Here is a 15,359-nt window from a genome sequence, read left to right as displayed (position 1 = left end):
TTTGCCATGTTTCTCAGGAGAAAACGGGAAATGTGACAGCTAGATGGCTTTGTAGTTGAGTTTCGTATCCAGACCTAATGTCAGTCACGAGGGATGAAGTTTCTTTCTTTCTGAAGTTTGCCTCTGTTTTTATTGTCTTGCAGGCGCTGCTGTTGAAACCGGTCCGACCGCTGCTGGAAAACTGCCCGTAAATGCCACGAAAATGAGCTTTTCCACAATTTATTTGCGATGGATTTTACTACCCGCCCTTTGGGTTGCAGGTAAGAGTCGCTGTTTTCAGTGAATCCTATGGTTATGGTATTATTTGCCCGTTTTCATGTTGGCTTCAGGAGGAAAGTTGTATTCGAGTCCGAGTTTGTTTCGTGCATGTTTGTCTGTCGCGGTCGCTGTTAATTGACGTTCAAACAACCGAAAGAATGAATAAAGTTGAAGATTAATATCTATGCATTGGACGGAGCTTGATTAGCGATTGATTAGAGTTTATCATGATAGATGTTGAAGTTTTATTTATAACTGTGTGTAGGCTGCAAGCTCCCCAATTCATGAGCTCAGTGACTGTTTACATACTGACTTAAAAACGTGTTCTGTGCTCTCCTCAGTTGTGCTTGAATACTGAACTTTTTAAAAATGCTCACATTGGTTAGAAATCAGGTCGGACAGTATAGACTGTTTTACTTTCCTTTTAACCACGAAGCTATAAAGGTCAGACTTCGTGCTCGAGCATAATCCGTGCACGTAAATCGCGCATGTAAACGCACTGTATAATAGATTTACACAACAACACACAAGCCTTTGTTTTGTTGTTGTTGTTGTTGTTTTAAACGCGTTAAATGTGCAATGTGTGTTTTTTTTATTTATTAAAAATAAAAAATAAATGAAAAGCCGAATCCGAAATCACATACTTTCACTAGCTGTAAAAAATATAAAATGCATATTTTTCATATTTCAGAGAATTTATTGAATTAGTATGGGCTCCCTGAGATATAAAGGTTGGGCATACGCGAAGTCCCTTAACACTAGGTGTTCATGTAGCATATACCTTAAAGCACAGCTCTGCCTGTACGGGACACACTCCTCCACTTTGATGTCTGTAAATGCGGGAGAACGGTTAGCAACCCTGTGTGCAAGTGTTGCCATTTGTCCTGATGTTCTTTGTCTAATGATGTGCTAACCATAATCGTAAAAATAATTTACGGTTGTTATTGTTAAACAGGTCAAATTGAATGATGTGGAATAACTGGTACTTCTGTAATTTGAACATAGTCCTCTACACATGTATTAAAACAGCAATTAGTCCCTCACTAACACATTTCCTTTCAGGTTTTCCTCTTGAAGAGAGTAAGACAGATCGCAAGAAAGTTGACTTCGTTGCTGGTCTCGTATTTAGACTTGAATGCATCAGTAACAGTCAGAATGTGAGCTGGAGTCGTGTTCCCAGTCAGAGCTTGGAAAACATCAGTGGAATAACCATTAAAGACGACACGCTATGGTTCCTCCCTGCTCGGCCCGTCCACAGCGGAGAATACTCTTGTCTCAGCAGGTATTGATTCAATTCAAGTTTTTGTTGATTTGGTTTTGACACGTACTGGAGCCCACTTGTTTATCCACAAACCGTGTTGTTTTTTTCCCGCTAAGGTCCATTTATAATCTTAATAAAGTTGAAAATGCACATTCGGTCATTTTAATACTCTGTTAGCATTAACAAGCCTCTTTTGAAATGAAAATGAAATGGCCAAATGATCAGGGTTCTTGTTCAAAACAAATATCCTCCTCTTGTCTTCAGAAGAATCTGACTTTCTGAACTTTCTGAATAGAAATCGTTGACATGTATGTTCAGACGTTTATGTGTTTAAACAGTCTGTTGAGAACAAGCCATTTTTGCAGTTCAGTTTCTATAAATGCTCTTTTTTTCAGTAGGTGATTTTGAGTTTTGAATATACATTATATTTTATAGTAAATTTAAGGAAATCCAAGGATATTAAATTTCTCATGACATGACCTTCATACTCATACTGAAATACAGCATTATTCTTGCATACTTAGAAGAACCAGGGACAAAACCTTGAACCTTGAACCAAATATTGAAAATTAAACTGAAAATTATCAATTAAAATGAAAGGTGTAGAGCATAAAGATGCTAACATACATTAAAACACTTTGCACTGTCTCATTTGTGTTCAGGATATTGGCCGTTCTTTCATCCCAACTGTTGTTCTTCTCGTGTTCTGTTTGGCAGAGAAGGCAATGACACCTGGGAAACAATATATGACGTCTCCGTTCAGAATAAAACATGCCCCACTAGGAACAGAATGCAAGAAGTAATGAGCACAAAGGAATTTGAATGTTTCCTTCCTCACATCTTTGAGTTGGACCCTGGAGCTCAAGTAACCTGGCGAAATGTAAGTGTGAAAATGTGTCTGCAGAACCATAAATGACACACATATCATATGCCACGTTCACACTACAGGTAAATACGGTTGTAACAGTGTCCTGACCGAACATGCCGCAACATGCCATTTCTGTTTTAGAAAGTTTCTATTTCTGCAATGTCATGGCTGGAGCAACAACATACACAGTATGACAGTGATAATCTCAGGTATTGATTATGTGCTTTTTTTAAGCATCTAAAGTGAGTCTGAATATAATTTATATCTGTACTGAAACGGTTTATGGATAATTCACCTCAGATCTTGACAATAAATGAAAGGAAACAAGAACTTTCAAACTGTGAACAAACAAGTGTGTTCTCTGACAGATTTTTTCAGTCACTCAGTATGTGTTTTTAATAATATTAAAAAGGTGTGCATTGCGCTTGCAGAGAGACTCCGCCCACACGCTCTTCTGATTGGCTGTGATTTTCGATTGATTTGGTTGTCACTTCTGGTGTGGATAGATAAATTGCTTGTTGCCGAATCGTATCACATCGCGTCTGGTATGGATGTGGTGCAGGTCCTTGTCTAAGCGTTTCTTGTTAGGGTTAGGGTTCAGTTATAGTTACAGGACTGGCGAACATATGAAATCTGCGTGGCATAAACAAAACTGAACTGTGCATTGCTGAAAAGACCAGCTCAGACCAGCCTGCTAAAAATGACTAAAAATCATTTGATTTTAATACATCGGGTGGTTAATATTACTTTCATCAAAAATAGCATGCATCAGGCAAGTTGTTTTGTTTCTGTAAGATGGGAAAACATTGCTTTAGTCATCAGTATGCTACGCATTGTGGGTTCTGAAGTTGCAGACGTACACAGTCTTCTCATTTAAAGGATTCACTTTCACATTTAAATGTTTCTGTGCGTGTGTGTACATGCTCACTGTAATCTCTTGGTTTGCTAATCTCTTTTTTTTTTCTCCCTCTGTAGAACTGCCATCCACTCAATGTGACGTACAGTAAGGTTTTTCCGGTAAACAGATCCTCGGAGATGGAAGGACTGTACACTTGCTTTGTGAACTTTACTTTTGAAGGGCAAAACTACTTTGCTGCCCAGACTACAAAAATCTACTTCCAGTCTAAAGACTTTGGTAAATAACAATTCACAACTCTAGTGGCTATATTAAAAACCTAGGTAGCTGTCTATCATTATAGTCTACAATTATTATAAACTAAATTTAACTATGTTTATATTTGACACGTTTTCACTGAAATTGTCACAATGCATTCTGGGATGCGTTAGAATTTGTCCAAAAGCAGGTCACTTAGAAAGTAATTTGAATTATTAGCATCAGGCACCTATGATGCCTTAACATGCTGCCTATGTAGGCTGGAACAGACAACAAAGAATTAATTAAATGTTTTTGGATTTAATTAGTAATGCTCTCTTTTATAAACATGAAGACTTGTAATTAAATTATAATTATTAAATAATTATATTAAATAATATCATGTTTTAAAGTAAAATTGTAGCACTCAAAATATATTTTGTGCTAAATATATTCCTCCCCTGATACATGAGTTGCACACGCAGCCCAACCGACTCAAGAGAATGCTGTTCCTGCGGGAAAATGCAAATATTGAGTTTATCTTGCATAAATAGCATTTTTTGTTTATATGAAGAACAGTTACACTAACAATTAGATGTCTATTATTATATAGTGTCCTCATAAAAACATAATCGCAATGCCTAGTAATCTGTCGAGTTACAGACAGCAATCAATAAGGCAACAACAACATTAGAGAATTATATTTGTGTCAAGACATGACAACCTAGCAGAGCTTCAGACACAGATGATAAAGTCCCGCCCTCACCTGTGCCGCGCGTCGCTATTGGCTGAAGCGACACACCCGCTGGCCAAAGGTCAGAAACGTCCCGTGGCAATTCAACAAGAAAGTAAGAAACTACAGGCACTTCTAGTGTATCATGAGTGATGATTTTTGTGAGTCTATCCTTTTATTTTTTTATTGTTTGAAAATCCTTCATAGTGCACCTTTAACTTGATGTACTAAAATTAAAAACTCTAGCCCTAACTCTTAAAACTGAAATAAAAATTCATAAAAACAATAGACATGTTTTAAAAAAAAAAAAAAAAAAAGCCAAACCAAACTATTAAAAAAATGACTAAAGCTTTAAAATAAAAATGGAAAATATAAAAAAGTAATTCAAAATAATAGTAAAACCATAATAATATCTCAGTTAAACTAAAACTCTGTAGGTGATGTTATCCTCACTGAAAAAAATGATTTTTGCTGTTTGTTCAAATTACTTAATTAAAATGAGCTAAAGCAACACAATTCCTACTCATTTTGTCCTAACTTAATTTCATCATGTTTAATCCAGGTAAATATATCTAGTATTGAAGTTTACTTAATCTGTTTGTGTTGGGATTACATGAATGAATTTTGTTCCATTAACTGAAAATGGGCGGTGCTTCTTAGTTCCCAGCATGCATTGCATATGGCTGGATAAAGAGAGAAAATGTTTAAAAATTTGATTTTATGTGTTTTGCAGTAAGATGAAAGCAGGATGCTTGATAGTGTTTAATAGTGTTCAGTGTTCACTTTTATTGTAATTATTAGAATGTTTTAAATTTCACCGGGTTACCATTGTGGAGAAGAGTGGGGCATTTGCTTAGGCTGTGGACTGGTGCTTCACATTCGAATTCAGCTTTGAACATTTAACGTGCTAGTGTGTTCACTGTTGTTAGCTAATAGACTATTGATTACCTAGTCCAGTCTAAAGAATGACTCACATAACACATACATGAATTGAATGAAAGAACATATTGGATTGTTTTGAAAGAATGAATCATAAATCAACAAACCTTACAAAATTCACTTTGAGACTACTTAATTTCGTCACCTAAAAAGGACTTAATTTCATCATGTTGGAGTTACATGAATCAATTCAATATAATTTGTTAATGTGGGACCGATGTACACTATTAAATCATGTAAATTCAACACACTTTTTTTCAGTGCTCAATGGGTTTTAAACAGTTTAGCGCTATTATAAAGATGCCTGAAATAAGAAATAAGATTTGAAAGTTTGTTCACTTAAGAAATGCCCTAATAATATCCACACACAGTAGATGGCAGTATAGAGCTGAAGTGACAGTTGAGGTGGAGAGATTTGTGTTTCTGTGGTTTGATGGAAGAGATGATGTGATGTGTGTGTGTTTTTGTGGGTAATCTTCACAGTGGTGACGCAGCCTAAAATTATCTACCCAAAGGAAGAAACAGTCGCAGTAACACTTGGTGAGTGAGGATGACATATTTAACTTTTCACTCAGGGCTATTTATGTGTTTTCTGTGATCTGTGAAAAGAGTTATGCAAAAATCTCAGCGTTTAAGAACTGTCTTTTATTTCATGAGTGGGAATTTAAATCGAATTGGTCACAAAACACAGCATGTTAAATTAAAATTGAAAGTCGTGAAATCGAATCATTTTGAAAAGTGCAATAATATTCATGTCACCACAGGTGAAAGTTACAATCTGAGCTGCAAAGCTCTTGTTGGGAAGAACGACATGGAAGAAACTTCCCTATACTGGTTTGGTGGATCTCTCACTCTGAGCTACAAGAGCACCACGTAAGGACTAAAGAAATGTTGGTAACAAGACCATGCTTATAATGAATTATAGCTCCATTTATACTTATTTAGAAGCAAGTATTACTATTCTATAAATATATTTATAAAGACTCATTAAGACCTATGAGAACAGTTATAGTTACATTTATATTATTTTTATAATTACTTAAGTCATGCATTTTGCTTTTCAATGCAAGTTCATAATTCATTATACACTGATTTATAAGTATTAATTAGTCCGTCGTGTGGTTCCATGAATGTACTTATAAAGATGCAGCTTGCATTGCTATAATGTTATTATATTATAGTTACAAATGACTTTTTATTCAGATTTATTTGTCAAATAATTGAATATATTGTTATTAATAGCCGTGTTGTGTTCTTATAAATACTTATTGTGAGTAATAATAGCTACTAATCTCTATAAATGCATTAAGTAAAGTGAAATGTTAAGAAATCACAAATATGTGCTCATTTTACATTTTCAGTTGCTTACTTGTAAATGTAACTAATGAACAACAATTCCTGGAATAAAAAAAATAAATAAATCAATAATACAAACAGTTGAAATAAAGTATATTTTTTAATGTTACATACTAGCAAAAACCTGCAACAATATATTTTTTAAAGTATAATTCCAACCTGCTATAAGAAATACCATGCAAATGGCTGAGGAGATATAGATTTTAACAAATCAAAATTACCATTCATCACCTCTAATGCAAACTTTAGCCATTAAAGACATAATAACTAGTTGATACAGCAAACAAGTGTGTCTGGAACTATTTTATATGTGATCATTTATAAATCAGTGTATAATGGATTTTGAACATTCACATTGAAAAAGCAAATGCATGGCTTATAAGTAATTATAAAAAATAATATAAATGTATCTATGACTGTTCTTATAATGCATTATAGATGAGTCTTTATAAATATATTTATAGAATAGTAATACTTACTTATTAATAAGTATAAATGTGGCTAAAGAAGATGAAGGTGTTACCGAAACGTTTGCTCTTTATATGTAAATAACGAGAGAGAGAGAGTTTTCTCTATGATGTGACTATAAACCATTTTGCTTCTGCATGTCTCGTTTTTCCAGCTTAAAGGAGAATGACCGGAAGTACATGCTGTCTGTTTTATCCATCTCAGAAGTCACAGCTGAATATCTGTACAGGAATCTCACCTGTATGGTTCAACATCCAACAGGTTTCGATTCTGGAAGAATCATACTCATCCCAGGCGAGCTCTAGGTTATATTGTATATTATTGATTTTGTTCCCTCTTTTCCAGCCTGCTTCATTCTGTTTTTCTCTCCAGCTAGTCAGAAGGAGCGTAATTATTGGATCGGTCTCGGTCTGGTGGCTCTTGTCTTTTTGCTGGGTGCCGTGGCGTTTCTCTGTAGACTCGATCTGGTTCTGGCTTACAGGCGTTTGTGTCCGTCTGCTGCCGGATGCAGTGGTATGTGTTTACCGACTGTTTTCTGTAGAGATGCTGTCAGTTAGACTGACTCCAGTGACCATCGCAGTGCTTTTGTTTAAAAATCAAACTGATTTGATTATAAATGGCAATAAATGTTTATTCTGAGATGCAAGTGGGTGAATTTCACATCAAACATATATTATTTTTACCAAAATCAAAAGAAAAAAAAAATAGAAATGATATATGTTGCATTTTTTTCTGCATTGTGGCATTATTTTCATGACAATTAAGTGCTATCATGTTTCATGTCTTTTATTGTGAAATTTAGTCACGTTCCCTGTTTGCCGTGTGCTTCCCTTGCTCCTTTTGTATCTTGCAATCATGTGATCGTGTCTTGTTCTGATTAGTCTTTGTGTATAAATAGCCCTCATGTTTCCATTGTATCTTGTCTAGCTTTGTTCACTGTAAGTTTGTTTCTGTTTCAAGTCAAGTCTTTGTTTGTTTTATGTTTGGAATGAATAAACTGCACTTGGGTTCTTCGAGCTCGCCTTCAGGGGATCATTATTACAAGTGCATTTTAAAATGATCATAATCATAATGCATCTGAATGTTTTTTTTTTTAGTTACCTTTCTCATTAGATTGTCAAAAAATCTCTGCTGCAAAAATTTAAGGCATTACAACAAATAGTACCTTTAAGTATGTAAACTTAATCAAAGATGAACTGCATGATTGTTCGATACAAGCATGAATCAGATACGAAAGAAATTCGGTAACACTTTACAATGAGGTTCATTAGGTAAACATTAGTTAATGTATTAACTAACATCAACTAACCATGAGCAGTACATTTGTTACTGTGTTTACTAATCTTGGTTAACGTTAGTTAATTAAAATACAGTTGTTCATTGTTTGTTCATGTTAGTTCACAGTGCATTAACTAATGTTAACAAGATTTTAATAATTATTAGTAAATGTTGAAATTAACATTAACAAAGATTAATAAATGCTGTAGAAATGCAGTTCATTATTAGTTCATGTTAACTAATGAACCTTATTGTAAAGTGTTACCAGGAATTCTTTGACATAAACTTCAAGTTCCAAAAAGGCCAATTAATCAGTGCAAACTGCTTGTTCATCATTATTTTTCATCAAATTATATAATTATACAATTATTATATAGTAATTTAATTATTTTTTTATTGCGTATTGATTATTCTCATGCTTCATTCAAGATGGAAAGTCATATGATGCATATGTGAGTTATCTCCATGGTGATCAACTCAGCTCATCTTCCGCAAAGACCTTTGCCCAGCATTTCCTTCCTGCAGTGCTTGAAGATCTTTATGGTTACAAACTGTTCATCAGTGGTCGTGATGATCTTCCTGGGGAAGGTAAACATCCTGTCACATGAACATAACCACTTTCAGCCTTTAGACAGAATTCAGTCTATGTATTTGCTCTGAAATAGCTTAATTTCTGCCCCACAAGATTCTCTCAATCATTTCATCAAATCAGTCAATAATAAAATCCTGTTCAAATTATGACACTGTTTTTCACTAAATGAACAAGATGAATAATCATATTTAATTATTGTCATGCACCAATATAACAACACAGTCATAAACAGTAATATTTACCTACAGATACTTCTACTAAAATATTGAAATATACGAATACTTCCATGTGGAAACATCAGTGAACAGTCATGCTGGGGTTTTGGAATAAATCATTGAAACATCTAAATAAAATAAAAACTGCATAAAAAAATCACTGTAATATTCACAATTTTCACAATTCACAAACATTGAGAATAATTGTCAGCAGATAGGCCTACTCAAAAATAAAAAAATAAAAAAATTGTAAGCCTAAATGTAAGCTTTATGGATTTGAATTGCATATAAAATTTCCATCTATTTGGATTAGTCTCATAAACTTACTGTGGTGCGTATTTGTCAGTCATAAACACTGCCGTTCAAAAGTTTGGGATCGGTAAGATCTTTAATGTGTTTGAAAGTCTCTTCTTCTTACCAAACTGCATTTATTTGATCAAAAATACAATTAAAACGAAGTGAAGTGAAGCGTATGTGAAGTATATGTGAATATATAGTAAAGTGTAATTTATTCCTGTGATCAAAGCTGAATTTTCAGCATCATTACTCCAGTCTTCAGTGTCGCATGATCCTTCAGAAATCATTCTAATATGATGATTTGCTGCTCAAGAAACATTTATGATTATTATCAATGTTGAAAAGAGTTGTAAATATATTTATATTATATATATTTATTTATTTATTAACTTTTTTTTCAGGATTCTTTGACAGAAAGTTAAAAAGAACAGCATTTATATGAATTTCTTTTGAAAAAAACTTTTTTTTTTTTTGGAAAGAAATTAAATACTTTTATACAGCAAGGATGCATTAAATTGATATTGTGTATATTGTAAGGCAGTCATACTAAGAAACAAGAGTTTGACACTAATCAACTCTCTTTTTCAGCGGTGCATGAAGTGGTGGCTGACAGAATGAGCCGAAGTCGAAGGCTGATCATTGTTCTTACATCACAGAGCTGTGCGGCGTCTCAGACCGACACTACCAAGAAACCCCTCGTATCAGAGTACGGCGTGCGACTGGAAGAATCGTCCTCGGCTTACGAGCAGCGAGTGGGTCTCTATGACGCTCTTGTGAAGCAGGGTCTGAAAGTCATCCTGGTGCAGGTGGAGGACGGCGTTAAAGAGGCTCTGCTGCCCGAGTCTCTGCGGTACATCTGCCGCACCAGAGGCATCCTGAGATGGAGGCAGAACGGCAGTGGTCATGCAAACAGAAGGTTCTGGAAATACATGCGTTACCACATGCCTCCAGCTCAGAAGTGCTAAACGCAGCGTGATGAACTAGTGCAGCCGCACAGTTTGTGTTTACAACAGCCAGAACTTTCTGTTCTTTTTATTTGTTATTGTTTTTATTTTTCCTTGATTTGTTATTAATTATAATTATTATATTAATTTTTCTAGAATTTTTATAAAGAAAATAGTGAACTTTTATAAGTAAATTTTGACTACAGTTAATTTCAGAAAAGTTATTGTTAATTATTTTTACAGAAAATAAAAAACAATGCAATAAAAACATTCACTGATTTTTTTTTTTTTTTTTTTTTTCATGTCATAGCCTAATCTAATATGGTGCAAATTTAAATAATAATAATTTCTCAAAAAAAAAAAAAAAAAATTATGAAAATTCTTTTTTTTATTATTTGGTGGAAGAATAATTTATAGAAATTTTTATTATAATAGTGAAAAATGTAACTATTGCATGTTATGAAAGCAATGTGATATTAGTTCAGTGTTTTTTTTTTACACTAAACATCATGTTATTTATTTAACACACATACTTATTTACATTTCTAATTTACACCTAACATATCTGTACATAGTAAATTGCCTATTTGAATTTATTTTAATTTGTATATTGTGTCTTTGCTATTTTGCACATTGTCTGTATATTTGTATGTTGTTCTTTTTATTATCTGTGTCTTGTCTTGTCGCTGTCACTCTGGTGCACTGTGGAGCTTCTGTCACTAAAACTAATTCCTAGTATGTTTAAATATACCCGGCAATAAAGCTCTTTCTCATTCTCATTCTCTCATTCTCATGTAAGAGCAGCCTTACCCTTGAGAAATTACCACTGTCACTGTGGTACGTTTCACACTTTTCTTGTAACTAACTTTTCTTTGCCCTTTAGAGAAAACAGGAAGTTGTTGCTCTGCTTGCTTCTTGTCTGTCCATGGCTTTTTGTTTTTCATCTTTCTTGATTTCCAAGTCATCACCTTCATTTATTTAGCTCTGTTTACAATACAGATTGTTTCAAAGCAGCTTTACAGTGATAGCAGGAAAATAATGTAGCAAAAGTCATTTTGGCTTCACAGCAGCTCTAGAAGAAAATAGTGTCATGGTCCACCTTATGAAAGTTCACTGATTCATTTCCATTGAAAAAATCAGTAATTTAATTCATTTATCTACACAGCAGCTCAGTTCAGTTCTCGCTGTTTTCTCCAGAGCTGCTGTATACTTTACACTGTGACATTTATATTTGCACCGGAACAGTGGATTCGAGGGCATTTGGACTTCTTCTTCCAAACTGTCTGTAGTTGTCAGCAAAACACTATAACGCCTTAAATAACGTCTTTTTTCACCTGTCGATAACTGCTCTGTGTAGGAACTGCAGATGACATCATGATCGCCAAAATGTTGGTGACATTCATTATCATGTAAACATAATGAGCGATATATTACATCACCAAAAATGATTGAGATCATGTACATATATTGCGTGATAAGTCGATATATTGATTATTGCGACAGGCCTAATAATGTCTGCTAATTAATGGGAAACATTTGGAAGTAACAATGTAGGGTTTTCTCTAATGCTGTAACCAACTTTTGCTCCTTCCATGCCTAACAACACTCACTTACATCCCTTCTTGATTTGTTTTATATGCTAATCTGTCATTTTTTTAGATTGACTCTAGTATGTGAATCTGATGGAGTATGTGGGTACAACAAATACTGAAGCTTTCTCAGTTATTTCAGTGTAAGAGGCTAAAATTCAAACTGCATCCCTATGGAACACTTTGCTGAAATACGAAGTGATTCTGCACAGGACGGATGACAAACCACACACTGAAAAACACGGATCCAGTTTCAGTCAAAATCATGACCGTGTTTGTGTACATCGTGTTAGTTATGTCACTTACAGTCATGATTTTGATTAAACTGGATCAGTGTTTGTCATCTGTCCGTCCACACAGTTTAACTCCAAAGAGAGTGAGATATTAGCTTACCTGTCTTCATTCTTCATTCAGGATATGTTTTGGATAAGCCAGGTTGAGTATATCAAACTAAGAAGCAGGACACAAGCAGAGGCGACTGAGATCAGTTCACTCAGAACCTTCACTGCTTCAATAACAGTGCCAATGTCTGCAGGCGGTTCTTGATTTTCTTCCCTTCCTTATGAATAACAAACACTGCCATGATGAGCTGCTCCAGGACACTTTCAGCTCTTCTGCTGCAAATCCTAGTGTACATGAAACAAAAAACAATAATTTGCAGTGTCTTATGCCATCAAAACTAAAAGACGCATACTGAAAAGCATCTTGTCTGATAAACGCACATCAAGTCATATACATTAAAGGGTTAGTTCACCCAAAAAATTAAGATATTTTGATCAAATCCGAGAGGTATATGACTTGTCCATAGACAGCAATATAATCAACACTTTCAAGGTCCAGAAAGATACTAAAGACATCGTTAAAACAGTCATGTGACTGCAGTGGTTCAACCTTAATGTTATGAAGAGACGAGAATACTTTTTGCGCACAAAAACAAAAATAATGACATTGTTCAGTCCAAACTGTAAAAGATTGTTGAATAATTTTCTAGCGGGTGTTCAAAATACGTAGTTTTGTTTTTTATATTGTGTATGTCTCCAGCTAACTCATGTTATTACTGTCTTACTGAAACACTTCTGCTGAGCAGCTGTGGCCCACTATTACCTAAAATTGTGTCCATTAATGTAGATTGTCTGTCATTTTTACTACTTTGAGTAAAAGTAAATGAACAAGATTTAAGAATGGAGCAAGATGTTTTACAAACTTTAATGTTACATCAGTCTTCACGTTAATGCTCGGCTAACGCATGCGCTGTTATTGATACAGTTAATGATGCAGTTCCCACATGTGCACCGCAATAAATTTGAAATAAACACACCGATTTGTTGATGGACGTACACATGTTGCACCTGTAATTCCTCACCATCAGCAATAACAACTCATGAACGTCAAACTGAGTAGCGCATCACTGAGAAACGCCCTGGTTTGGATTGATATGGTAAAATTGACGCCATACTGTCTTTACAGCGTGTACAATCGCTGAGCTTTAGGAAGCCTATATGTATGTATATGGGTAGTTGACAAATAGGCAGTAAAAAAAATGCTTTTTTCAAGAAAAAAATACATATTTATGTAGTGTGAAGTCTGATGTTTGAGAAAATATGAGGGGTCACTAACGATCAATTCTTTCACTGTATTTTTTAAACATTTTTTTTCCATAAATTTGTCCTATGGGGTGAAATAGCAAAAATAAGGGAAAAAAAAAAACCTCTTAATAACATTGTTACGGACAGAAGGGAGCGGAGACACTGGTAAGTGTAATCAGGTTTATTTGAGGAAACAACAGAGCGTGCAAGCAGAGTGCAGGTGAGTTGGAGCAGATCATAATGTTGTCGAGACGTGATACTGGATCTGAAACTTGTCTTTGTTTTCTTAGGGAGCGAGGATGCAGAGTGGCGTGGAGAAGACGAACACACTGGAACTCACAGGAGACGTGGAGACACAAGGGATCACAGGAGACGCTGGAGACAGGTAAGTAGCTGTTTCAGGGAGTCCTGGAGGTAAGCATAACAACTGATATGCATAAACGAGACCGGACAGTGACTGTGTGATCTGGCGTGTCTTTTATGTGGCTGTGGTGATGAGTGCTGAATGAGCGTCAGGTGTGGCTTGTTAATACTCAGGAGAGGGAGTGCATTGTGATTGGGTGAGTGTAGAGCCTGGCGTGTCTGTGACAAACATACAAACAGCATGAGAGAGATTTATCTTCATTGTTAGACACTTTTCATATAGTGCTATTTGTTTAATATGAAATTATGAACATTATTTTTCCCCAAGACTTGTAGGACATTTTCAATAATTACGAGACAAACTTTGCTGTCATCCTTTCAAAACTGCTGAAAATTATACCATTTTAAGATGAGTGATGATTATATCTCCCAAAATTCAATACTCAACTGTTGTTTTAAGATATTGAGATAAAAACAAATCTGCAGTTCTTTTATATTTGTCACACCATTATGTCACACTAAAGGACAGAAATGGTAGTTATTGCATTAAAGAGAGTGAGGGATATTACATTAAAGTATTTATATTTAACTTTGAATGTCAAAAAAAAAAAAAGTTTAATTTTGACACAAACAATATCGACGTGTTTTTTGTTTTTTTAAATCAACAAAATGAGCCATGACTCCTTGACAGAGCAAATATCCTTGAAACTTTAACACCCAAAATCTTTTTTAATGTAACTCATTTGTTTGTTAAAGAAGAAGTAACATTTCATTTTGTCACGTCATCAACCACGTTTTTAAAAATCAAATTTTTTATAGTACATGGCTGCTCTTTTTAAATCATCATTCTGATTCTATTTACTTTGTGTCATTCTCTAGGATCTTTTCTCTTGTGTGGATCCCTGTTCATTTTCTCTCTGTATTTCCATGTCTTCTCCCTCACACTCATTTCTCTCCCTCAATTCTTTCTCTCAAAAACAAAGTATCACATTTTATACTTACTTTCATGATACTTTATAACAGTGCAAATTTTCTGCAAAACATCAGAATTTTTTTTTATTTAATGTAATTATTGCGTTTTACTACGGAGCCCCTAAAGGGACATTTGAAAAATTGACAGTGGCTGCGTCCGAAACCGCCTACTTCTCTACTATTTAGTAGGGGAAAAGCAGTAGGCGAGCGAATAAGTATGTCCGAAGCAAAAAGAGTAGGCGAAAATTACCTGGGTGACGTACTAATTCTCGCGAGATGCAGACTTGCGTCTACTTAAAGTGCGTCCGAAACCGCCTACTTCTCTACTATATAACAGGGAAAAAGCAGTAGGCGAGCAATTAAGTATGTCAGAAACCTCAGTAATCATAAATGAGTAGTCGAGAAGTTCCCGGATGGCCTACTGCTTCCGCCCAGATTCTGAAGTGTTCCTCGATCGATACTTTTCTATCCCAGGAGGCCACGGGAGAGGATACGTCATAATTGAACACGGAGGAGAAAAGCGGCGCGGATGCTGTCAAATGTGAGT

General features: G+C 34.9%; 2 protein-coding genes across 2 annotated transcripts; both read left to right on the top strand.

The window, feature by feature from the left end:
* Positions 1–35: 35 nt before the first annotated feature.
* Positions 36–7,290, top strand: LOC127518736 (interleukin-1 receptor type 1). Its single transcript, XM_051905807.1, has 8 exons — positions 36–54; positions 144–260; positions 1,321–1,540; positions 2,237–2,399; positions 3,363–3,522; positions 5,636–5,692; positions 5,917–6,025; positions 7,131–7,290. The coding sequence occupies exons 2-8, from the start codon at positions 203–205 to the stop codon at positions 7,279–7,281; spliced, it is 918 nt and encodes a 305-aa protein (XP_051761767.1). The 5' UTR covers positions 36–54; positions 144–202; the 3' UTR covers positions 7,282–7,290.
* On the top strand, positions 7,288–11,081 carry LOC127518358 (interleukin-1 receptor-like 2; the record flags this gene model as incomplete). Its single annotated transcript, XM_051904931.1, has 3 exons — positions 7,288–7,489; positions 8,684–8,842; positions 9,947–11,081. Coding segments are annotated over 3 exons (738 nt in total), but the record flags the coding sequence as incomplete, so codon positions are not given.
* Between the last annotated feature and the right edge of the window lie 4,278 nt (positions 11,082–15,359).

Source organism: Ctenopharyngodon idella, chromosome 9 (assembly GCF_019924925.1).
Source record: "Ctenopharyngodon idella isolate HZGC_01 chromosome 9, HZGC01, whole genome shotgun sequence".
Classification (NCBI taxonomy): Eukaryota; Metazoa; Chordata; class Actinopteri; order Cypriniformes; family Xenocyprididae; genus Ctenopharyngodon; species Ctenopharyngodon idella.
Note: the sequence above shows the minus strand (reverse complement) of the source record. Positions and strands in the feature narration are given on the sequence as shown.